The 27,021-nt window shown below is 38.6% G+C and overlaps 1 protein-coding gene across 5 annotated transcripts in view; it reads right to left on the bottom strand.

Annotated features, from left to right (window-relative positions):
* Positions 1–27,021, bottom strand: part of TOGARAM1 (TOG array regulator of axonemal microtubules 1) — a 108,819-nt gene that overhangs the window by 65,217 nt on the left and 16,581 nt on the right. For 2 of the 5 annotated variants that reach the window (XR_012645868.1, XM_074996138.1), the window contains exons 2-15: positions 23,781–23,937; positions 22,092–22,226; positions 20,663–20,956; positions 19,585–19,850; positions 17,071–17,300; positions 11,890–11,993; positions 11,357–11,521; positions 8,136–8,234; positions 7,250–7,425; positions 5,333–5,498; positions 4,874–5,008; positions 2,231–2,384; positions 943–1,048; positions 325–560 (exon numbers count right to left, since the gene is read on the bottom strand). Coding sequence is in view for 4 of the 5 variants with exons in the window: in XM_074996138.1 (XP_074852239.1) it covers positions 325–560; positions 943–1,048; positions 2,231–2,384; positions 4,874–5,008; positions 5,333–5,498; positions 7,250–7,425; positions 8,136–8,234; positions 11,357–11,521; positions 11,890–11,993; positions 17,071–17,300; positions 19,585–19,850; positions 20,663–20,956; positions 22,092–22,226; positions 23,781–23,937 (2,423 nt within the window). In the remaining variant the exon portion in view is untranslated. The remainder of the gene's footprint in view (positions 1–324; positions 561–942; positions 1,049–2,230; positions 2,385–4,873; positions 5,009–5,332; positions 5,499–7,249; positions 7,426–8,135; positions 8,235–11,356; positions 11,522–11,889; positions 11,994–17,070; positions 17,301–19,584; positions 19,851–20,662; positions 20,957–22,091; positions 22,227–23,780; positions 23,938–27,021) is intronic. The other 3 variants (XM_074996141.1, XM_074996139.1, XM_074996142.1) reach the window with 3 other exon arrangements.

The following is a 27,021-nucleotide window of genomic DNA, read 5'->3' as shown; positions in this document are numbered from 1 at the left end:
TCTGCCAGAGGACAATTAATGTTGTCAGGCTTCCCAAAGGATATGACAATGAACACAACTACAGATTATTGTTACAGGCTTACAAAACTATCGTAAAATGTACCAACCAGTCACAAAACCGTGCTAACCTACCATTTACCATGAGAATGAAAAAAAAGTGAAATGTAAGATTCAAGTGTCAAAAACATAGCGCTGGATAAGCAGAGTTTTGCAAGGCTAAAGTACTTCATTTTGAATGCTCTTCTGATGATGACAAAAAAAACTGCCTTATATGATATCCAGAATTTTTTCTTAATTATTTTATTAAAGCTTTTAATGGATTACCTTTGCCCTCCATTTAGAAGAGAACAAAGCGCACGTGCTGGAGTCACATTGTTAACCATAGCCTTCAACGCTTTGTCTACGTCTTCCCTTATAAAGGTGTTGGATTCTCCAGCTTTATGCAACAGGACTTTTACAGCACTGTCTAGTTCATGATCCATGTTTCTTTTCAGGTAAGTGAACAAATCCCCTAAACAGACCACAGCAGCTCGGGAAACGCCTGAGCGTAAATTCTTCACCTGAACGTGGGAAAGAGTCAAACAACATGTAACATCTGGTGAATACACTTAAAGTAGTAGAGCTTAATTTTTATTTCCTCTTTAGAAATTTTGAGTCATATAGAAAAAAAGAAATCCACATCTCGATTCCTGCTGGGTGGCAGTTTGTGTACATATCAAGATGCTATAAGGTTGGATCTCAATTTTAACAGCTTTTAAGCACACTTAAAACTACTGACTATCCCAAATACAGGCTGCTTTACAAAACTGTGCAACCATCTTTTCTAAGATGGCCAACACACAGAAAAAAGCAGCAACTGAATATAACACTCTCCACTCAAACATTTACTTAGTCCTATCAAAACTGTGTGTTTAGTATAAGATTGTTATATGAAAATTTAACCTCTTGAACCACAGCCAGAGTTGTTTCATGCAGCTTCCCAGTCAACACATCAGCATGGTAAGCAGACAAACATCGGACAAAGATCAGCCCTTCAATCTTCTTCTCCCTATATAAAATAAATATGTAAATTAAAAACAGTATTTCAAAACCACAAGAACAGCCGATACCTAGACTGTCTAGGGCGACAGGAATCACAAACTGCATATGAGTCAAAAGTGTGCTGCCATTGCAATAAAAAGCTAATCCATCTGGGGTGTGTTAATGAGAGAGTGGTATGTGTTACTCCACTCAGCACAGGCGAGGCCTCAGCTGGAGCACTGTGTCAAATTCGGGGGGTGGGGGGGGTGTGGAAAGGGCACACTTTAGAAAGACAGATAGAAACCCAGGCGAGCAACAAAAGTTATAAAAGGTATAGAAAACCTGTCCTAGGAAGAAAAGTTAAAAAACCTGTACATATTTAGTCTGGAGAAAAGATGATGGGGTGAGAGGAAACAGACAGACCTGGTAACACTCTTCCAACATGCTATGGGCTGTTATAAAGAGGATGGTGCTCAACTGGTCTCCATGTCCACTGAAGGCAGGACAAGTAGTAATGGGTTTAAATTGCAGCAAGGGAGATTTAGGTGAGGTAGGAAAAGCTTTCTAACTATAAAGGTAATTAAGCACTCTAACAGGCTTTCTAGAGAAGCTGTCAAGTGCCCATCCTAGGAGGTTTTTTAAATGGGGATTGTCAACTTTCCTTGATTCTGCCTCAGTACAGGGAGTTAGATTAGAGCACTGCATCTCAACGACTGATTGTCCCAAGCATCAATAATTTAAACTAAAAGCTCTAGCAAAATGATCCCTTGATATAGATGACATTAGGACTAGATTAAGAGAAGACAGGGCTGTAGGCACCACCCCCAGAGAAGCAGGAAGAGGCCAGTGCCACTGCTCATCTTAGCAGTGTCAGTGGGGGCCCATCTTCATAACTGGAAGAACAAGGTGGCGTTGTTGGGGAGTTCCATAGCACACTGGGTCTTGGAATTAAATCGCTGAGATGCTTGACCCACTTCTCAGAGCATCATTGTTGTTTCAAGCTGTCTCCAAACTCAGGTAGGCATCACTCCAGTAGTGATGCCTGGTTCACTTTATCAATATTTTCTTTGCTACCATGAGGTCCGGCCCTCTTTTCTCATATTTTATTAGACAAATTTTGATCAAAAAGCTACGCACCATTATTTTTAAAAGTATCAACCTAAGTGCTGCATGTTATAATCAGAATACATATAAGTGTGTGTATACACACCAGTCATCATCAGATAAAAGTCTCAATGCTTCTGTCAGGGCAGTTTCAGGTTTTGAAAGGGGTCGCAACTCTGACGGATCCATTATCTCTGGACTACGAGTGACTGATGGGGTCCAGTCCTTATATTGCCCTTGCAGTCCAGAAGATCCTTCATCTGTGAAATCATGAAGTATTTAAGCAATAATCAGTGTGTAATCCTAATATGAATAAAGGGACTAGCAGTAAGAGGTGAACATAGTTAAATACAAAAAGCTGGTTTCTGGACAGATTACTATTGCTAATGGGTTGGGCTGAGTTTTAAAAAAAAGTCACCAGTTACATCCACAATATTTACAAGTAACCACTTTGTGCATGTAAACAAAAATTTGTGCTTACAGGCACTCACTTTGAAGATTGTAACTTGACTTACACACAAAAATGCAGGGGTTTTACATGCACAGAGTCATTCAAAGATATTGCACCTAAACCTAGGAAAGCTACTGCATTCATTTAAACAAAAAAGCAGTACAGTAGCATTTTAAAGACTAACAAAATAATTTATTAGGTGAGCTCTCATTGGACAGAAGTGGGTCTGTCCCACAAAAGCTCGCCTAATAAATTATTTTGTTAGTCTTTAAAGTGCTACTTTACTACTTTTTTGCATTCATCTGAACTTGTTTAGAAGCCTAATTTGAAAATTATTCATATACTTGTAGCTCAAAATGTTTCCAGAATTCAGAAGAAATGGCAGGAAGCTTATCAATTACTCACTTTTCTGATAAAAAACGACAGGTATTGGTTCTATAGCTTAGAGAGGCAACAAAAGCTCAGCCTAAGGACTTAATAGCTCCCCAGAAATGGCTGATGTTCTGAGCTGTACAGTCATAAAAATAAATGAACTCCCCACTTAAACATTCTCAGCAGGACTAGGGTTAGCGAATCATTCCTTTGAATTTTACTGCTAATGAATCATTAATTGTAAATATTAATGAACTAGTACTCGAGTACAGTTTATCTATTCCTGGCTATTCCAGCTCTGGGAGGGAGGAGGAGGAGCTGGGACAGAGTGTGCATCAATGGATTCATAATATGTCAGAAGTGCTGGGAGCAGGAAGTATGGGGCAAGTGTCCGAGTGCATGAGAAGCACATTGGGGCAGACAGTGGGTGCACAGGCCACAGGCTACAGATTGCCCATCATTGCTACGGCATCTCCCATCTTGCCATAGTTCCCACCTGAGCTGGTTTAGGGCAGATCTCTGAAGAAACTTAGGGAGATGACAGCAGCAGAACTGAGCTACAGCAGCACCACTGTTCTGTCTTCATCATGGAACATTAGGAAGGAAACAATATATAAATGGCTAAAACGTCAGGATGGCCTGCTCAGCCTGATGTAACACACACGATAAACTTTACTGATGTTATTCTGTAAGAAATTAATGAGACTGAGCAATGGAACTCCTAAAACAAAAATGAAATACACTCCTAAGATCCTCTACAACTTTTGAGTGGCTTCACAGTTCTCGATTAAAAAGAACTGAGAACAAAAGAGCAAAAATGGTGATTATGTTTTTAGGTATGTTTACTTCACACTCATAAGCATAGCACCTAAATTCTGTGGGCTTATGCATGTGATTAATTTTTATAGGTTTCAGTGGGATTACTCATGTGCTACAGTGTAAATAGATTTGCACGTCTTTGAAGGATCAGAGCCTGAGTGCGACTGCTGGAGTTAGGGATGCAATCTTAATTTCTAAGTAAGCCTTATTGCTACTTTGCTAAGACAACAATTAAACATACAATAACTTTGGACTAAACCCTAACACACTATGATGTCAGGGGGCTCTAAGCTATTGACTTCAATAAGTCCAAACTTTCTTCGGATGCATTGTCTTTTTTGCCCCATCTGATTAGCACACAACTCTGAGCCAGAATTTCATGCTCTCCCATTGGGGATACAGTATTCTCATGTGGGCTTCAATCTATTAATGTATTTGTTTGTGTAACTGCTTGCAGTTTTGGGATACATATCTGCCTCTTTCACAAAGAAAAATAGAGGTATGAAAAATGTGTTAGAAATGTTGTTTTATACCTTCAAAATGCAAGTTTATTCTCTGTAATGATCTCTTGGTAGTAATGAGTGGCAGCGAGCCAAAATGTAAGGGCATATACAGCTCTGCACATTATTTTTAAAATTGCTTACTAACTTTTCCAATTACGGGGATAAACAGTATTAAATACAAAGGCTACGTCTACACTAGAATCATCTGTTGACAGAGTTGTCAACAGAAATGCATCTACACACAAATGCAGACCAACAAAGCAGACTGCCCTGCCCTCTGTTGACAGAATGACTGACTGGAAGCTCTGCAAACAGGAAGCTCTCTCTGTCAACAGAAGTGGCTACACTGCACTTCTGTCGACAGAAGCGTTATTCCCCTAATTTTTGAGGGATAACGCTGTCGAGACAAATGCAGAATTCTGTCGAGATTCTGTCAACAGAACACTTTGTGTGTGTAGATGCTCCCCAAGTTACATAAATAGAAGGCCCCTTCTGTCAACAAAATTCTCTAGTGTAGACATAGCGAAAGTGTAATCAGGCTTACATCACAGGCCAACATCTTAACAATTTTAATACACTCTTACAATTAACTGTAACAACTTACCTGCATCTAGCAAGACTGAAGACTGTGTCTTCTTTAAACTGGATGTTCTTTTTAATGGAGTACTAAAGGCAACATCTTCTAAAGATAAAGACTCATTCTTGGATGTTATTAATGAATCTTCATAAAAACCTAAACCTACAAAACAGAAAAAGAACAGGAAAACTAGACAGGAAGAGGTCACTATTTCTTAGGACTATGCCATAATCTATAAAGATCTCAAAATAATCAACTTATCTTCAAGTACCTTCCCTATTATTAGTAGAATTTTATATCTAATGACAAAGCAGCTCATTAAGGAGATTATATTGTAGCTAAAAATTTCAGTAATAGCTGATGTCATTTTGGGCAGTCATAACCTTAAATAATTAATACAGTATTATTATACCCACTCTAGAACATATTTCAGAGTCAACACCATGTAATAGTACATCATTAAATTGACAAAATACTAAATATTACTTTCTGTTGCCATTTTCTCTGGTTCACAATGTTTAACTGGTTCCCGATGATTCTGCTCCTTTTTTTCAACATCGACTTCTTGATGTTCTTTATGAATCTGTTCTCTTTCTTCTCTCTTCTTCTGCCTCATCTTATCTCGGGCAGATTTTGACATGGCAACTTTCACCTGCACAGAAAAGGTGAAGTCCAACTGTAAATGTAATTTAACTGAAATAGTTAATAACTTACACTGGTAATCCTTTCTGCTAAACAAAGGGGCTCACAACTTCTGCTATTACGCCATAAGAACATTTGGGAATTATTTATGCTAATTTAGAATCCAACCCTGCAAAGCCTTGTGCACGTGCTTACCTTTACATGCTGTGAGCCACCCCACTGAAGTCAATGGGACTACTTATCTCATGTAAAATGAGAACTGAGAATCTTTGCAGCTCAGAAATAATCACTCACAGTGAACTATGAATGATTAAATTATTAGGGGGCAAGGACTGTAGTCCCCTAGACATCATGGTACTAATTATGTGAGCAACTACTGACTAATTTGAGTCAAGGATGTGAAGTCCAGACCAACTCCATGTCTTTCTTTTTTTTTTCCCCATATTTTTTAACAATCTTCTAACTGTGTGACCTGATTATGTTAAAAATTACTCTGCACGTTGCAGGATAACGGTGAATTTGCTGTAACTTGAAGTCCTTAAGTAAGATCTGAGGACTTCAGTAACTTAGCCAGAGGATATGGGCTTATTGCAAGTGGGCAATTGAGCTCCTGTAATGCACAGGAGGTCAGACTAGATGATCACAAAATCTCTTCTGACCCTGAAGTCTAGGAGTATTTTCAGTGAGTCGTTCTCCCTAATCTATAAGGAACTATTGAAACAGACTGTTTTCTCTGTGTATCTGACTGTACTTTTAATAAAGTGAGAAAACAGATAAATGGACATTTCTGTAAATTTTAGAAACCCGAGATGTTACCTGACACACATTTTCAAAAGGAAGTGTGATTTTCTTCGAAGAAGTAATTTCATCTTGTGATACTATATACAGGTAAATATTAATGTTCAAAGTCAGAAGAAACTCAAATAAGATGCAAGTAGCAGCAAAGCTCTTCATGAATTCACTCCACAATGCAGACACTGAGACAAGATTACTTACAGAGAATATATAGTTTATGAATGGTGCTAGATTAAAAACCTGCAAACTGCAGTCCTTTATTTTTGTCCACATCACAGATGATGGTCAGTAACAGCAGCTGGTTCCTCACACTGCTTGCCACAATATCCCAGCTGTGAAAGGGTCTACCTTATGGGACAGGAGACATCCCTTCTCCATGTCCATTCAATGCTTTCTCTCTTTGCGCACAGTGTCAACAAAAATGCTGAATAGTAACAATTTTGATGTCTACTTTATGGACACGCCCTCTAAGAACTGTACTGAGGCACCAAACTAATTTCACAATTGCCAAAAACCAACAAATGTTAATACATTTGAGTACCTGCTACAGCTGAACAATTGTACTGAACTGAACATTAACATCAACCAATTAAATTCCTTCACCAAATGTAGCCCTTTTAATCTCTGTGAATTGTCGTAAAAAGACTGATGAAATAAAATAAATCTCTGTTTCAGGTCTGAACACAACTCTGTCTGAACATTTGTACAAACAAAGCTTTTAAAATAAATGTTTACTAAAAGCATGCAGACAAAGCAACATTTTGTTCAGAGTTTAGTCTCCTAGGCTGCGCTGGAATTTGACCAGACACCTAGAAATAAAAGGCTCTGTATCCCATTACCAGACTCTTCAGATATCTGTGACTGTACCGTAATCAAACATTGATTTACCAGAATCTGGAGAATATAAAAACTATATTCACTAGTGACACTTTTTAATAAACAATCAAATCTGTTTTACACTCTTACATCTTTCTCATTTTCAGTATCAAGGATAGGTGCACTGTTCTGCTGGACAGCTCTCCCGTAGATCCCTGATAGAGGCTCAATGCCTTGTTTGAGAGAATGGACGTCTCCGTTCTCCACACACGATATCACAGACTGGCTGTACGTTAATGGCGCAGATGGGGGGCTTCCAAAAACACCTGAAATGGTTATCACATTGTAACCTCACCAAGAGGTTATTTTCACACACCAGAAGTCACTCAATAACAAACTAATGCAAAGCAAAAATAATTCCAGAAAGTGGAATGAAACCTGGATTCCTACAACATTAATGCCAAAGTGTACCCAAAGTTACATATACAGTAAAAGCTGGGAATGGGGATTGCTGGATAATCAAATCTTTCAGTTATTAGAGTGCCAGCCTCGCTGCAGCCTGCAGGGCAGCTGGACCCAGCCAGGACGCTGGCACTGCTGCTGGCGAGAGGGCAGCCACCCCACAACAACCAGCCAAGCAGCCGTATGAGCTTCAGTGCCAAACAACAGAACTTGCTGGTTATCCAAGTGCCAGATAACGCAGCTTTTACTATAAGCATTTCCACTAACTGCAATGGGACTTTGTGAGAGTATGCAGGCAAAATTTCATCCTCGTATTTTCTCACAGTTCTTTGTTATTTAAAGATAATACTGTGGTTCAGTTTGTATTACATTTCTCATTAAGGCTGTAAAATAGAAAATAGTTCCAAAACTAGTTCCTACTTCAATATATTTTATTTATTTTTAAAATTAGGGATTCTTTAATCTTTACATTATAAACATTTGAATGAACACATCTACCAACTTTAAAAATTACAGGCTGTGTGTCTACGCCAAACTCATATACAGAAAATTATTTTTTTTAAAAGAAAAATACCTTTTCCAACAATTACTACAGAATCTTCAGACAAGACACTCGGCGAAATGAAGTCTATGTTGTTAATTTGCTGTAAACTAGATGATGACCCTGTAAATCCTAAAAATTACATATAAAGAAGATCTAAATAATGCAGTTTACCCATTGGAAAACTCTAATATATAGTAAAGTATCATCTTACCACATTTAGTTTCAACCGATTCATCACTTTTAAGCATGATGGTATTTCTAGATTACTGCAAGTCTTAATACTGAAATCCTCTGAAGAAAAGTGCTACATCACATCTGCTACATACCATTACTGTCAAACACTAATTTGCTTAAAATAATTATTTTCCATGCACTTAACTATTTTTCCAATAATTCTCCATAATTGAGCAGTTTATTTTTTTAAATCAGCATATATTCTATATTTTAGTTCTGGTTGCACTGAATGCATACATGGCAAAGTCAATCACTAACAATGGAACACTGTCATATTCTGTATACAGATTAGTATTAAGAAACTGCCATGGAATTATTTATATTTGCATCTTGAGTCAGGTCACTCACTGGAAAAAATCACAAAGTCAAAAAATATTATGACAAATTGAGGTTAACTTTATCTCACTGTTGTGATTGCATCTCACAGTCTGTTAGACTGAGACCAAACCAGGGCGACACAAACTGCAGAGTCAAAAAAGAGTTCGTATGCCTTTAAGGTTGGATCTCAACACAGCTTTTCTCTTTCCTGACACAAAAACAATCTACTCCTCCTTCCCCATGGAAAGTCCATTATAGAAAGATACAAAGTATGGTGCTAAAACTGACCAGAAAATCATTTATTTTTAATTCTAGATTTTTTCCCTCTACTCCCCACCCCCACCTTTTTTCCTGATGTAACAAAGGTCTAGAAAACATGACCTATGAGGGAAGACAAAGCATTGGGTTTGTTTAGTTTGGAAGAAAGACTGAGATAGTACTTCATATCAGCATTTAGATATCTAAAAGAATGCTAAAAGCAGGAAAAAGAAAAATTATTCTCCTTTACCTCTGATGATAGAACAAGAGCAATGGCCTCAAATTACAGCAAGGGGGCTTTAGGGTTTGGACATTAGGAAAAACTTCCTAACTGTCAGGGTGGTTAAACAATGGAATAAATTGCCAAGGGAGAGTATGGAATCTCCATCAATGGAAATATTTAAGAGCAGCTTGGAGAGGCACCTGTCAGGGATGATCTAAGATAGCCCTGATGTGAGGGCAGTAGACTGGACCTGATGACCTCTTGAGTTTCCTTCCACTTCCAGTAATTTATGAAGTCTGAAACTGGTTTCTTTTGGGAGGTGTTAATGTCTCTTCTGCTCTCTACCCACCCCTCTCAAAAAGTAACAAGAGAGATAGCCGTGCTTGTCTATATATTATCAAAACAAAATACAAAAAAGCAGTCCAGTAGCACTTTAAAAACTAGCAAAATAATTTATTAGGTGATGAGCTTTCGTGGGACTGACCCACTTCTTCAGATCATAGCCATACCAGAACAGACTCAATATTTAAGGCACAGAGAATGAAAAATAATAATCAAGATTGACAAATCAGAAAAATCATCATCAAGGTCAGCAAATCAGAGAGCAGAGGCGCAGAAGGAGTGGGAAGGGGCAAGAATTAGGTAAAGCAAAGTATGTAAAAGAGTCCTTAAAATGAGCTACAAAATTGCCTTCCCAGTTCAAACCACCTGTTAATGTGTTAAATTTGAATATAAAAGAGTTCAACAGCCTCTCTCTCCAAACGGCTGTTAAAGTTCCTTTTCAGTAAAACAGAGACTTTCAGGTCATTAACAGCCATTTGGAAAGAGAGGCTGTTGAATTCTCTTTTATATTCAAATTCGACACTAACACGCAGTTTGAACTATGATGGCAATTTTCTAAGGACTCTTTTACATACTTTATTTAATTCTTGCCTTCCCCCCACCTCCTTCTGCCCCTCTGCTGTCTGATTTGCTCACCTTGACAACAATTTTTTTTTATTTGTCATCCTTGATTACTATTTTTGGTTCTCTGTGCCTTAAATATTGAGTTGGTTCTGGTATGGCTATGATCTGAAGAAGTGGGTCTGTCCCAAAAAGCTCATCCCCCTTAAAAAGGTTTAGTTCATTTTTATTTTATAGCTTAGAAATTTCAGATGCATCAATCCCGAACATCTCTTTTATTTCATAGCTTCTTAAGGTTCCAATAAATTGTTGTGTGTGAGCTGTCATACCTGAATCAAAGTCATGGAAGCTACATCTTTAACCAAATATTACTTAGATTACATTAGTAGCTGAGAATCTAATCTAGGATTATTGTACATGTTGTACTAACAAAAAAGATGACACTCTCTGTCCAAGCTGGCTTGCAGTCATGGTGTTTCCTGACATCAGCAATTAAACTGGTGTTGTCAGAAAAGTGATACAAGATAAAGACAATACACTTGTCACAGGATATTTATATAATTGCCAATCAGCCAGATTGTAAGTGACATACAAAGTGACGACTGTATCCCTTAATTTGACTTTCATTTTTACCTTTCTTAATCAAAAAAGACACACTATCACTGCTATCAGAGAGGTAGCCGTGTTAGACTGTATCTTTGAAAACGACAAGAAGTCCTGTGGCACCTTATAGACTGACAGATATTTTGGAGCATAAGCTTTTGTGGGCAAAGACTCACTTCATCTGATGAAGCGGGTCTTTGCCCACAAAAGCTTATGCTCCAAAATATCTGTTAATCTATAAGGTGCCACAGGACTTCTTGTTGTTACTATCACTGCTGTGAGCTAACAATGCTCTGCATCAGAGAAAGGCACACAAAAACCCTTAACCATCACTAAACTGGATATGATGCAGGGAGCAATAGCTAAATCAATTTCATTCTTCAAGCCTTCATTAGACCTTAAATATAAAAGCGATTTATCTGCATGAAGTTCACCAATAATGATGGCTTAATTTAACAGATGAAACATACAGACCCATAACTATATTTAGGTTGAGAAAAGTGAGATTCTGATCATTCATTTTAAGTCATTTCCCATCTCTCAGCCTGTAACAGTCCTGCTTGTTATTTCAGGAAAAATCTCTCATTAAAATAAAGAGTTAAATTATAGTATAAAGTTGAATTCTGTAAAATATCTGATTTGTAAAAAGTTAGCAAACATTTGCTTTTTCCCCTCAAATAGGACACTAAAGGAACACAGGAAGTTCACAAACCTTTTGTAAGTGTACAATGCCTTTGATGCTCTTTGTTCTGACCTTTAAAAACAAAAGGTGAAACTTCTCTCATCTTATCTTCGGAATCCCCAGATCCAGTCCCATAGTTCAGACGTTGACCAATTATGCTTACATTTGAGGGTGCTTTATCATGAAACGTTGTCCCTGCATAACAGCATCCATAGTGAAGTGTTCGGTACATTACCACTGAAATGTTGCATCACCATTTAATAAACCCCCCCCTGAAATCATAACATTCAACATCCAATTTTAACATGCCCTAGCTGGGTTAGAAGAACAAGGGAAAAAACAACCCCAAAAGTCTCTTCTCCATCCCATGCCCATAGTAGAATTTCAAAGTGGTCAATTAAAGTCTCAAAGATTAAAAAACTAAGATTTCACAGGTCAAGTAAGATAAAATTAGATACAAGTTAAGTAGGGCTTGTGTTGAAAACACTGGACAGAGCCTTAACTAAAATGGCTTTACACTGACAGAATTAGCTATATGTTTCTTTTTATGCACAACAAGTTACCTGCACTGGAGGTCTGTTCTACTATGCCAGTACCTCTGTTCCTTGCTGAAGACAGTCTTAGTGGACATGGTTTGCATCCAAGTAGAGGAAAGATGTCTGAGCTGCTGCAATACAAAAATAACTTCTGTATATCACAGGATACAAACACGGCTCCCTCTGTTACTATTCAACATGCAGGATACAAAAACTGGAAGGAAGCTTGAAAGGTCATGAGTCCATTCCCCTAAACACATGGCAGGACCAACCATCACCTAGATCATCCCAGGAAGATATCTGTCTAACCTGCTCTTAAAAAAAATCACCAACGATAAAGATTCCATAATGTCCCCAACAATTCATTCCAGTGCTTAAACACCCTGACACTCAGGAAGCTCAACCTCTTTTGCCACAATTTAAGCTCATTGTTGTTTCTTCTAAATACCAGAGGTTAAGGAGAATAGTTTTTCTCCCTCTTCCTTATAACAAGCCTTTATGTATCCCCTTAGTCTTCTCTTTTGAACAAACCCATTTCTTTCAATCTTCCCTCATAGGTCACGTTTACTGGACCTTTAATTCTTTTTATTGTTCTTCTGTGGGCCTTCTCCAATTTGTCCCGATCTTTTCTGAAATGTGGTGCCCAGAAATGGACACAATTCTCCAGATGCCTAATCAGCACACAGTGGAATTGCTTCTTGTGTCCTGACTACAACACTTCTATTAATACATCTCAGAATGATGTTCACTTATTTTTGCAAAAATATCACACCACTGACTAATATTTAACTTGTGCTCACTACACCCTTTTCTGCAGTAGTCCTTCCTAGGCAGTCAACTTCCCATTTTCTGTGTGTGAAACTGATTGTTCCTCCCTAAGTGCAGTACTCTGCATTTTGACCTTGCTGAATTTCATCACATTTACCGCAGACCGTTTCTCCAGGTCATTTTGACTTATACTCCTGTTCTCTAAAGTATTTGCAATCCCTCCCACCTTGGTATCATCCACAAACTTTAAAAACCACACTCTTTATACCATTATCGAAATTGTTGATTAAGATACTGAACCAGACCCAAAACTGATCCCTGGGGAACCCCATTTGTTATGCCATTCCACCTTGACTATGAACCATGATAACCACTCACTGGCTATGGTCATCCAAACAAACAGTTATGCACCCACCTTATACTAGCCCCACCTAGGTTGTACTTCCCTAGTTTATTTATAAGAAGGCCATACAATACTGTACCAAATGTTTTACAAAAGTCTAGGTATACCACATCTACCACTTCCCCCTAATCCACAAGACTTGTTATCCTACCAAAGAGAGCTACCAGATTGGTTTGATATGATTTGTTCTTCACTTATCTTGTTATCCTCAAGAGGTTTGCAAATGGATTCCCTAAGTATTTACTCTGTTGTCTTTCCTGCCACAGAAGTTAAGCTGAGTGGTCTGTAGTTTCCTGGGTTGTCCCTATTTCCTTTTTCATAGACGGGCATTATATTTGCCCCTTTTCGAGTATTTTGGAATCTCTCCCATCTTTCATCACTTTTCCAAGATGATAGCTAATGGCTCATATTTACTCAATCCAATCTTCAAGTATTCAATGATGAATTTATCAGACATTGGTGACTTGACAATATCTAGCTTTTCTAAACTTTTTAACTTTTCTTATTTTAACTTCTGAACCTACCACAATTTCTCCAGCATACACTATGCTATGCATCCAGTCACCACGAATCTTCTTAGTGAAAATGGAAAACAAAGAAGTCATTACGCAGCTTTTCTATTTTGACATTTTCTGATAGTTTTTCCTTCTTCTTTTAGTAATGGTCTTACCCTCCTTCTCCTGCTTCTAGTATATTTGCAAAACGTTTTCATTACTTTTCATAAGTCTAGCCAGATCGAGCTTGTTCTGTGCTTTCACCTTTCTATTTTTGTCCCTATATACTTTTGCTATTCATTTTCATCCATTGTAATCAACCTAATTTTCCACTTTTTTGTAGGACTCCTCTGATTTTTTTTTGTTTTGTTTTGTTTTTTTTAAAAGATCATTCAACATCTCCTGGTTGAGCCAGGGTAGTCTCTTGCCATATTGCCAATCTTTCCTATGCAGTGGGATAGTTTGCTTTTGTGCACTTAATGTCTCTTACAAAAACTAGCAAACATCTTCAACTGTTTTTCCTCTTAAGTCTTGCTTCCCATAGGACCTTACCTACCAGCTCTGAGTTCGCTCAAGTCTGCCTTCTTTAAATCCATCGTCTATTCCGCTGTTCTCCCTTCTACCTTTCTTTAGTCTCATGAGCGCTAACATTTTATGATCAGTTCCACCCAAGCTGCCTTCCACTTTCAAATTCTCAACCAGTTCCTCCCTATTTATTAAAAGCAAATCTATAACAGCCTTCTCCCAGCAGCTTTCTCCAACTTCTGAAATAAAAATCGTCTCCAATACATTTCAAGAACTTGTTGGATAATCTGTGCGCTGCTGTATTATTTTCCCAACATATGTCTGGGTAGCTGACGTCCTCTAGCTCAACCTCAGTTCACTTGTACACATTTTAACATACCAGGCAACGTCCCCTCCCTTTTTATCCTGCCTGAGCAAGATGTACCTTTCTATACCAATATTCCAATCATACATATTATTCCACCAAGTCTCTGTGATGCCAGTTACATCATAGTTGTGTTTACCTGCTAGCATTTCAAGTTCTTCCTGCTTATTCTCTATACTTCTTCCATTAGTATATGGACAACTAAGGTACCGCTTTGATTTTGCCCCCCAATTCTGTCTCGTCTCTCCTTTATCACTGCCACTAGAGCCCATGCTGCCCCTTTCTAATGCACCTCTCAGGTCCAGACACTTATGACTTATCGTTCTTCTTGGTGCCATTCAGAAGTGCCATTCAGAGTGGCACTAAGACGTGTAAAATGTTCTTATGCTGGACTAATGTGAAAAGAGTACACGTTGGGCTGTTTCTCTAATTCAGGTTGCTTACAGAAAATTTTTACTGCTTCCCCAGAAATGGTCACATTACAACAGCCTAGAGAAAAAAAATTGTTTGGCAGCACTCAGCTTCACCATTCTCTCCACTTCTAATAGTAGAAAAGTTAAATAAGGTAGGATGAGGTAAATGAAAGTTTCCATGTTTCCCGCCCTTGCTGTATTTGTTCTGTGAACAGAGAATTTCAACAGCCAATAATGGAAAACCAGGTGTAGACCCAGCTGGAGCCCTAAAATCATCAGCTGTGGCATTTGTTTACTTGAGAACTCTGGGGCCGTGTCTACACTATCCCCAAACTTCGAAATGGCCACGCAAATGGCCATTTCGAAGTTTACTAAGGAAGCACTGAAATGCATATTCAGCGCTTCATTAGCATGCGGACAGCTGCGGCGCTTCGAAATTGAGCAGATGCATGGGAATAAGGGGACTTCGAACTAGGCGGGGTCCTTTCGAAAAGGAGCCCCGTCGGGACGAGCCGCGCGGCAGTGAGCCGCGTCAATTTCGAAGCAATTTCAGCGCTTCATTAGTAAACTTTGAAATGGCCATTTCGAAGTTTGGGACTAGTGTAGACACGGCCTGGGTGTGCTGGTACCATCATCAGGTCATGAATTGCTTACTCTGCTAACTGACACCCTGCATATTACTATTCTGCCACGGATAGGCCTACTTTAGCTCAGCCTGGTACTTATGCCTAGGTCTTCCAAGACCTACACCAAACTCTCAACTAAACGCTCTTAAATACATAAAGAAACTTCAAGGTCTTTATTAACTCCTGGGATGGCATTCTGGCATAGGTTCAAATTTCCTTATACAGGTTACCTCCTCCCTGGTGGACTAGACTTGCATTAAGTATGAGTACTGTCCTACATTAAGGCTACAATGTCAGGGCCTAATGAAAATGTTCTCTATTACAGAACATTACTGCTCCCAGAACTCCTAGTCAGAGACCACGCTGCAGCGATAAAGCATGCCAGCAGGTTTTTTCTGGTGGGTTTTTACATTCCGTTCTTTAGACCAGAGCTCCATGTAGCTTGGCTGTGTGCCCAGAAAGAATATAAGGAGAGTTTGTACTCGCAACACTCAGCAAAATATTTCCCACTTAATTTACAAAACTAAAAATAAGTACACATGGCAGCTGTCATCCTTAGTGAACTATTAAACAGAAATATTCTACTAATAAGCTAGCTATTTCTTCATTAAGGATCTGAGAGAATGAAGACATTCCATATAAAAAAACAAATATTCTCAGTACAGGCTGAACCTCTGAAATCTGGGACTCTCTGGTCCAGCTACCAGACCACATATGTTGCTGGACCAAAAAGCCCCAGAAGCTGGGAGTGGAAGCCAGCTCGGAGTCCCATGGCTGGGAGCCTCAGCCCAGGATGGTGACGGGGGAGTGGCAGCTGGGGAGCTGGTAGTCCTGTGACTGGAGCCAGAAACCCAGCAACCTGCTGACGGAGCCAGGAACTGGAAGCCAGCTGGCCAGGGAGCCACAGGCAGCATCAGGGGAGTTACCAGCGCCAGCAGTTACTCAGTTACTCCAACAGCCAGGATGACAGCCCAGGAGTGAGGGCCAGAGGCCAACAGGGGAGCACTGACTTCCACTGATCTGGCAAAATCCTTCGTTCAGGACTGCACAGGTCCCGAAGGTGTCAGACCAGGAAGGTGCAACCTGTATGTCATATTATAATGGAAATTCTACATTAACTAATAATTCAGGTTTAGCAACAATAAAAAGAAGTTAAATGTTTCTGCCCCACTGAAAAATGTTTTAAAAATGCATTCTTGATTAACTTTCCAGATTGCAATAAGACAACCTCCTCCAAGTGACTCATTCTTTTTTTTATTCATTTGTTTAACCTGAGGTTGACTTATCTTCTATGCCTTCTTCAGCTTCATTACAAAATATTTACTTGCAACCGTATGGCTTTAACAGCTACTTCATGTTACTACAGCTAGCGTTTGGCATTGGATCAAGGAAAAAAGCAGGAACAAATTAGAACAATCTCAATCCACAGCAGCACAGTACAGTTTATTTCAAGTGAGAAATTAATTCACATAAAACTCAGGCAGTAAGCAAACCAGTGTCATCTTTTAAAAAAAAAAAAAAATATATACAGGAGTCCCACTGCTCAATATTTAACTAACCCAAATAGAGACTGGGTTCAAATTCTCAACGTGGAATTGACATAAATTACACTTACGTTATATTTCCCTGAGAGGCTGTGGACACTGGTGAAGTCAGAGATTCCTGACTATACACTCCACTTTCACTGTAAGAGCTCAAACTGGGAGAGGAAGTCCGAGAAGGGGAGTCCATAGTCAAATCAAGTTTAAGTGCAGAATCAGGGCTCTCAAGATCTGAAGTGCTGCCACTTAGTTTTGCCCTCTTCTTAGCTGCACTATTACGGAGGGACCTAAGTGAACTCTGCATCTAAACAGAATGGAAAACAATGTCAGAGTTTATATTCTCCATGTGTAAGTCATTAAAAGACAGGACCTAGTTGTCAAATATATGCCTTGCTCTACAAAAATCTTTATTTTTGTTCACTGTATGATGACAGTTTATCTTACTACCCAAAAAGGCTATATACAATCTATATGGAAACATATAAGATTACCATCTTAATGTCAGAGATCATTATTATTCTTATAAAATGAAAGACACAAGCACAATTTAATAGTATTACAATGCAAACTCCAATACTACAGGCATATCATACCTAGCTGCTTTGCAAAGTTTACAATGAAAGATTCCTCACACACTGTATCAATCTTTTTTAATTAATTTTTTTTAAATAGATTCACATTAAACAGAAAAGAGAGTGTGCTCAGAGGCTATCTGTGGAAGGGACATCAGATTTTTGCTCCCTGACATAGTCAAGACTGGGAGAACTGCAAAGATGAATCTTACTCCAGTCTAGTAAGTGAAGGCTGCAACCCAAAGAAAGTTGTGAAACTATAGATATTACAGACCCATTCCCCTGCATCTTCTCCTCTCTCCTTGCAGAGATCCTCAGAGTGGGAAACAAGGGCACTGGCAGGTCGTACTACAATCCAGGATTTTGGGGGGAAGGAGGTATAGGGAGGTTGGGAAAAATTACAGTAAACAGTGGAGTGGGAAAAAACAATCAGGCATGGACTCTTTACAGTTTTGTCCCTTTCACTGTCTCTTCACATTTCTATCTCACACCAGTGACTTCCACCCGTACAACACCCCCCACATGCTCACAAGGAATCCATGCATACTTACACAGTGATTCATGAGCTCATCCTAGTCTCCCTCAATCAATCCTCTCAACACACTTCTGGCTCGGCGCACATGGTGCTCTCTTGGGCTTCCTCCAACCAAAATCTCACTGCTCAGAAAGCCCTCACTGCTGAACTCGACAACCCCACCCACAAGCTCTACAGCACCTTCCCTTCAAATCTAGCAAGCTCAGATCCCTCTCCTCCCTTAGACCAAAACATAAGACCTTTATGGATAGGGGCCAACCCAGGGATTATTCAAAGCCTCAGGAAGATGAGAAAGAACTAGGATGAATTTGAGTATGGGATACCTTGGCATGCATCTGTGCCTGTTTACTAGTGACTCTCTTTCTGTATTCTTTTTAGATCTTGGGAATAAGAGATGCAAACTGAGATAGCTGCTCTCTGCTACCCCAGTTTCAGTGACTCCTAGCATGGTAGGTACATTCATGGATTGCTTTAGTCTCAATTTTAATGTATTTTTTTTAATTTTTTTATTTTAATCAGTACCTGTTATCTTTAGAGGATTAAAACCTACTGGATAAAAATTGTTTTTAAATGATTACTTATTAATATAAAATAAAGCTTTAACTAACTGTATTCATGCTATCAAAACAAAAAGCAGTCAAGTAGCACTTTAAAGACTAGCAAAATGGTTTATTAGGTGAGCTTTCATGGGACAGACCTACTTCAGACCATAGCCAGACCAATTCCCAGACAATTTTGTGTTTGTCTGAACTCAGAGAAGAGCCAAATCAAGTATGAGCTACACTTACTGGATCCTGTATTACACCTGAGTTAACATCATAATGGTTCCACGTTATGGACTGAAATGATACACTGGAATGATCCCATAAGAGACAACCTAATTCATCTAACTGATGCTTCAGCTCAGGTTTCTCAAATTTCACTACATGGATATTTGAGCACATGTCAAGGGTGGCAGCAAGGGTATGATGGGTTGCATCAGCAACTGTGCAATTTAACAACTTTAAAGGAGAATAGAGTTTAAACATGAAATTTCTAGAAGCTAAGTAGGTCCCAGTCATCCAGCACTTGGCTTTTGGGCATTTTCTATACTGTTATTAAACAAAAATTAAGTCATACATTAAAAGTGGCAGCTCATTTCAACTTGGACAAAATAAAGGGCTAAGGCAGTGTAAATGCCTAACTCACCCCATGGTACTACATTGGAGAATACTGGTTTAAGAAGCTCAAAATAGTTACATAAAATAAGGATATGCCCAGTGTACAGCGTCCCTCTATACTGACTTTTATTGCTCTATTTAGTTTCTTCCAAACACATAGCATCATCGTTATGTGGTCATTTTGTATTCATGACATGCAGCAGTGAAGATACATTTTTAGTGTCTGTACCTGCAGTTTTAAAGGGGCTGAGTTATTTTTATTTTTAAATCAAATTTTCCTAGCATTATTTTAAAGTATGTAAAATCACATTTAAATCCAACCTCTTCCTGGTCTGACTCCTTATCATTGATATTTAATTCTGAAAGATTAAGTGCAAGTTTCTCGTCTTTTTCACTCTTCCAAATATCCTCAGACTCTTCATTGTTCTGTCCTGCTGTGTTTAACTCAGCTTTATCAGGCAAGGGACTTGCCCCCCTGGGTATTGGGGGTACAGGTTTGGTCCCATTCAAACCTCTCCGTGAAGCTGATGATCTGACCAAGGCTGGTTTAAGCTGGATTGGAGAATGCTTCTCCTGTGAATTTTCCCCTGGGTAAGAAACAGACACAGGTCACTATTTCCAAGCAACTGTGGGAACACGTCATTCATTAGGGAAGAGCACAATTTTCATAAAACAATTATTTTTAAAAGAGGCGACTTTTCTTACTAAAAGATACATTTATGAAATAAACTGGTTATATAAATATTTTAAGGTCATTAATTTTGATTGAAACAGCATTTTCACTAGGAAATTCTGCTTGTAATTCTGCTGCATGCAAAATATACAAATAAATAGCTCATGACACAGATGACATATACAAACCTAATGACACCAATGAGATGTATAATTTTTTTAGGCCTATCATTCGATATCTCAATTTAATTTACTGATATACAATAAATCCTACTAACATTTATATGATTGATACCAGTCACATAAAATTGGCCATATCTAACTCTTTGGCTCTCTAAAAAAGTTTCACATTAATAAGATCTCATTATTTATACAAAATATGCTAAAGTATATCAGCATACTATTAAATATCAAATTAATACTTGAAGGTCTGTATTAAGTTTAGTAAGGAATCTATTTGTCAAAAAGCATTTCCTTAATCATCTTCATTCCCTGTATTGTTACAGACCTACTTACTCACAGGTAATTAGAATTAAATGATCAAAAATAATTAGAACTGGTTTCATTATATAGTGTTACTTTGACAACAACAAAAAATGCAGAACTTTAAAATATTGAGTGCAGAACTTTTAATTTTCTTGTGTAAATTTCCACCAGGAGTAACTTTTTTGAAAGCCATTTTTCAAAGCATGACCATAAACTTGTATTTTCTGCATTTTTTTTTTACCTGCATTGTCTCCAGATTTTTGATTGAGAAGTTTCTTCTGAGGACTGGGCTTAGGTAGTCCTTCAAAGCTCTTAAGAGGCCAGGAATTTGAAAAGTTAATAGCATGATCTTGAGTCTTCTTTGAAGATTCAGCAGGAAGGGAGGTGTGCTTTGGACTGTTTCTAGGTGATGAGAGCGGGTAAGATGGAAGAATGAAGGCCCCTTGACTTGTGTTAGAACTTGGGAAGGACAAAGTACGCTCCGCTGGACTGCAAAAAGCTCGTTGGGTTTTGGTAATATTTAGACTGGCACAAACTAAGATTAGAAAAAATGAAAAATGTTATTTCTAATTAATCTCTTTAACAACTAACAATCTTAATTTTAGTTCTCTTTCTATCCAACTTGTTCTTTAATCAGGTTTTAAAATATTCTGGGGGGGGGGGGCTGGGGAAGACTAATTTTAGGAGGAATCAAGCACTCTTTTGTTAAGGACTTGTCTACAAATTAGAGTTAATCCAGAATATGATAGGGTGTGAATATGAAGAGGATTATGCCAAATGGATTAAGCCAATTCAGAAAAAAGGCACTTTTATTCCAGAATAAGAGCATCCTCACCTGAAGATAATCAAGAACAGGTATTCCAGAACTACTCCCCATAGACTGTGTCTAGATTGCTGAGAACAGTCAGCAAAAGATATGCAAATTGCACAACACATTTGCATATCTTTAACCAACAGTACTGTTGGGAGAGGCTTTTCTGATATTTGGCCCATCCACATGGGGCCAAATGTCAGAAAAAACCGCTGTCAAGACATCCCTCCTTCCTCATGGAATGAGGTGTACAGGGAGGTCAAAAGAACTCTCCCGACCAGGAGATTGCTTCAGGGAGATCTGCAGTCTGGACACACGCACTGTTGACAGAAGCCTGCAGTCTAGACATAGCCATACAGACAAATCCATAGCTGATAATCATACCCGACTATATAACAATCACTATTTTTAAATATCAGTCCAAAATATTCAAAATGTTAGATTCAACATGGTGCCACTATGAAGACAGTGACATTTAATTCAGTTTAAGTTGACTATTACAGCTACAGAGAATAATACATTTATCCAAACTGTTACAAGTGAAGGTCAGAGCTTTACCTGAGTGAGAGATGCAAGCTAAAAGATGAACTGTTTGTCTTGTTTAATTTCACGTGCATAGTACCAGCTACATGGTCTCTCAAAAATTCTATTTTTGTGTTTGTGTTTGGTTAAACTACTCTGACCCTAAGCTAGCTGTGACAACTTTTTTCATTTAGTAGAAGACATGATTGGGTGGGGGGGGAACATCACATTTGATCCAAATAAAAATAAAATATTTACTAAGAGGTAACACAGGACAACACAATAGCATTCTCCAAGGGGTGTGCAGCAATTTGGACTATGATTATAGTCCACTTACCTTTGTCTTGCCGATGGTTATTTAATCCTAGAAGTTGTAAATCAGAACCCACGCTACCACTCTTTCCACGCATTTGAGAGTATCCAAGTTGTCCACATTTCCCTGAGATATGCGGCTGATGAGAACCCATAACACCTTACAAAAGTTAAAAAAATAATTTGAGCAAATACCGCCATATGCAGCTTAAAAACACAATTATAAGAGCTGAAATAAAACTTTATTGAATAGCTATAAAAATAATCAATAGTGATTTAATTTAAAAAATTGGATAATAAAACCTAGATACAACATTTTAAAGTTTTCAGTGATGCAGTTATGGGTTTCTAAGCAACCTTATATTGTTCTTCATGTGCACATAATAGAATGATGGCTGGCACTCTTGCAAAGAAGCCTGTAGTTCTACCAAAACACATTACCAACAATGAGATTTGTAGCAGATGAAACAAACACCACCACCACCACCGGAATATGGAAAAATATAGGAAAGAAAAAGAAAAAGAAAAATTAAAACAAAAATAAAATGTTCTTTAAAATGACATAATTCTTAACACAATAGCGAATACACTTAGAATTCCAGGTGTCAATGCTCCCCAAAGGAAGTTGAATATTAGCACTGCACTGCCAGAAAAAGGGAAAAAAAATCAAGTTTGGGCTTGCCCAGTATCTCCACATGCCTTTTCACTATTATAATACAAGATAACTATCACAGGTTAGACATTGCACTGAAAGCCCAATCTTGTATAGAACCAATTTTTAACTATTTTAATGGGAAAATAATTTTTTTTAGAACAGATTTGATTAAATCACTTTTCACTAGTACCAACTAGTCAGGCACTTTCTAGTTTTATTAACAAAGAACAGAAAAGGGAACATGAGAATATATGCAATAGAAAACCATTTCACTACTGACAAAAATATTTTTGAAAGTGCTGCATTAAATAAATATAACGATTGCTACATGCTGCTCAACTTATAATTGAGAGGTTCATTGATTAAGTTACTATTCAATAGGTCTTTGCTAGAACAGTTTCTATGGCCATAAATCACTATTCTCTCAACAAATTGTTCCTACAGAGAAATTGGCTCAAAACTGTTCCACTGATCTCTAATTCATTATTCAATCTGACATCTGAACGTATTTTACACAATGCTCAAGAATTCCAATCAAAATTATTTCCTTGCTGATCTACATGAAACTGCTACACTGCATTTTTTTCTACATTTTATAATCAACAGAAGGGTCTTCACTCATAGTCATCACAAAATTATGTCATTCATTCTAGCTACTTAATGGGAAATAGTTCAGACTTTTAATCATTACTTAAGCGGACAAATTAAATTGCAAATTCTGGAACTAAAGGCATGTGTACACACAGAAGCTAAACAAAGGGTGGAATGTTAAATTTAGTCAAACCAGTGCACAATTCTGTATAGATCAGGATTAAGAATCTGTGACGGTAGTTCTGAGTCGGGATAAATGAAAAACGTACCAAGGATACTGCAACTGAGGAATTAACGCTATTTGTGTTTAGTGAATACAAGAGCTTAAAAACAAAAATATCTAAGTTATTAAACATTCCCAGAATGCTGTAAATGAGCACAGATGTCTTATTAAGTTCTCCTAAATGCAACTGATCATTAACAGACCTTTTGCTTACTTAAAACACAATTATTTACAATGATACTTACCAGCACAAACAGGGGAATGCTCAGTGTTAAGATCTAGACTATTCTGAAATAAATTCCGTGAAGCTTTTCTTCTGCTAAAAAATAACTCATCACTAACTGGCATTCCTTGAGACGATCTTAACTTTGGAGAATGAAGGAAATCACTGTATGGACAGAACTGTCAGAAAACAGAAAATGTAAAGAAACATCAATAATGTGCTCAATTTTTTCATCATCAATGGAAACCATAATCAACTACTATAACATTACATTTAAAAGTCACCCTCCAGTAATAATTTTCTTCATTAAGGATCTGTACTATTACTAAGCTAGTCAGAAGGCATGTAACTTACTAGAAACTGTGGTGTCAGGCAGAGGGCCAGCACTGCAACCAGCAGCCACCACTGCAGCCACAAAGGGGGCAGGACAGGACTGGTATTAGGATCTTAGCCCAGATGCTCCCAGTGTGCAAAGGTGGAAGAGTGTGTGCATGCAATTTACAACTCCCTGCACCTATAGGCTTGAATCTGGCCCCTAATTCAAGAACTAGCTATGCTAAAAGTAAAAAAAAAAAAAAAAAACCCAAAAATTCTCACTTCCAATCTAACCCTTCTATGCCACTCTGGTGGTGAACAGTGCCCACAGGAATAACTCATGGCTGGCACTAACTGCTACCCTCACAAGCCCCAGGGAAAATACACCTGAGTGCTGAGGAATGGAAATGAAGCCTCCACAGTACACTGACTTGAAAATTCTGGGATCTAACACAGCTCACAGACAGCAGTTAGGAAGCTGTCACATACAACAGCAAGGTTTGGTCTGCTCTAATTTACACCATGGGCTGCACCAGCCTCCAACTAATCCAGAATCTCTGACGATGACTTCTAAGGGGCAAAGCACAGAATTGGACTCAAGGTCACAGATGATTATCATCATTCTGAAGCTTGCAAATGATTTTTTTCCAAATTACTTTGCAGTTTAAGGTAAGCTTTCCTGAACTGATCAAGATGGCTACGTCCACAATAGCCCCTTCCTTCAGAAGGGAGATGGTAATGAGCGAGCTGGGAAGATGATAATGAGGCACTGCCATGAATATGCAGTGCCTCATTAGCATAAGAGTGGCCATGCGCAAGTTGAAAGCACCACTTTTGAATCATGCACCGCCCGGGTAGACAGAGGCCTTTTGAAAAGACACCCCGGACTTCAAAAGCCCCTTCTTCCTAAATCCAAATAGGAAGGAGGGGCTTTCTAAGTCAGGGGGGTCCTTTTGAAAGGCTCCCGTCTACATGGGTAGCGCATGATTCGAAAGCAGCACTTTTGACTCATGCACGGCTGCCTTTATGCTAATAAGGTGCTACATATTCATGGTAGTGCCTCATTAGCATCTTCCCAACTCGCTCAAACCATGCCCCTTTCAAAAAGAAGGGGCTAATATAGACATAGCTGATATGATGACTCAGTTTACAAGCAGGAATAAAGCAGCAATAAAATCTTTTATGCAGTTAAATGTACTGTAATTATTAAGAGTTTAAACTGTATTTTAAAATTAAAAATGGACAGAGTAGGGATCAGCTGTACCTCCCCACTTATGCTTAACCAGCCTTTCCAAAAGCTAGATCTATTTAGAGTAAGCCTCAGACAGGCAGGTTAAAGACAGTCTCAGACATGCAACAGGTAAAGAACAGACATGTTTTAACTATTTACCTAAGCCCAAAAGAATATTTTATTGTTATTAATAGGGACATTTCAAATTTTGAAGAATCCTGAAGAAGTTCTAAACAGGAGAAGCCTCAGATAATAGTTTACTGGAAAAACAGAAGGCTCAGGGATTGATAAATGTGATCTGGAGCCTCTTGCTAGCCAGAATGCAGCACACGTCACTAGCGATCAAGAGGAAATCTACACGGAGCATAAGGAGGGCTCAATCGAGCTCCCCCTGGATATATGTATCACCCAAAAACTACTATAGCTTAGACCGCTGACCTCTCTGTTGAGATTGAATAGAGACTCAAGCCCTGACATTCACAGCATTGTTTAGGGTGAGGTATATTTAATGAGCAGCATCACAAAGCACTCTATCCAAAGTCTTGTGAATGTAGGATTTCATTTTCAAAGGCCAACAAGGCAGCACCTATCTCAAGAAATAATTTCACTTTAAAGAAAATCTTGACTTTTAGTTTCACTGCAAGTATCAGTTCACCCTTGGGTTTGAATTCAGGAGTCTCAACTAGTTAGTGTGACTGTGGTGCAGTGTATAGTTGCTGGCTATACACCACACCACAGTCACTAACTCAGGGACCCATCCATGCAATAAACCTCGTTGCCAGCTCTGCCCACACATCTACACCAGTAACACTGTTACAGGACCTAACCAGATCAGCCACACCATCGTGGGTTCATTCAGCTGCACATTTACCAATATAATTTATGCCATCATGTGCCAGCAATGCCCCTCTGCTATATACATCGGACAAACTGGACAGTCTCTACGTAAAAGAATAAACGCACACAAATCAGATATCAGAAATGGCAATATACAAAAACCCGTAGGAGAGCACTTCAATCTCCCAGGACACACAGTAGCAGATTTAAAAGTAGTTATCCTACAGCAAAGAAATTTCAGGACCAGACTCCAAAGAGAAATTTCTGAGCTACAATTCATCTGCAAATTCGATGCCCTCAGCTCAGGCTTAAACAAAGATTGTGAATGGCTGGCTAAATACAAAAGCAGCTTCCCCTCCCTTGGTGTTCACACCTCCAGATCAACTGCTGGTAGTAAGCCTCACCCTTGCTGACTGAGCTAACCTTGTTATCCCCACCCTTGCTCTGGCTTATTTATACCTGGCCCTGCAGATTTCCAAGACCAGCATCTGATGAAGTGAGTCTGTGCTCACGAAAGCTCATGCTCAAAACTTTTCTGTTAGTCTATAAGGTGCCACAGGACCCTTCATTGCTGTTACAACCCACAATGTTCTTCTTAGAAGTGTGAATGCAACTTACAAAAATTTAACTTACAACTGTAAATTAACAGCTACAAGTTGAATCCAACAAAAATTCGAAAATGACGGAGTCCACGAAGAAAAGCTGCACTGGTTTAAGTAAAACATCTGTCAAACTGTGACAACTTGTGCACAGACAAGCTCTCAAGCACAGGCCATGTAAAACTTTTCAAACATGCCCTAATCTACACCTGAAACTTCTGATTGACCTAGTTACCTCACTCAGGGTTGTGAGAAAATGTCACCCTCTGGGGGATATAGTT

This window comes from Carettochelys insculpta, chromosome 6 (genome assembly GCF_033958435.1).
Source record: "Carettochelys insculpta isolate YL-2023 chromosome 6, ASM3395843v1, whole genome shotgun sequence".
NCBI lineage: Eukaryota > Metazoa > Chordata > Testudines > Carettochelyidae > Carettochelys > Carettochelys insculpta.
This window is presented reverse-complemented; position numbering and strand designations above follow the sequence as displayed.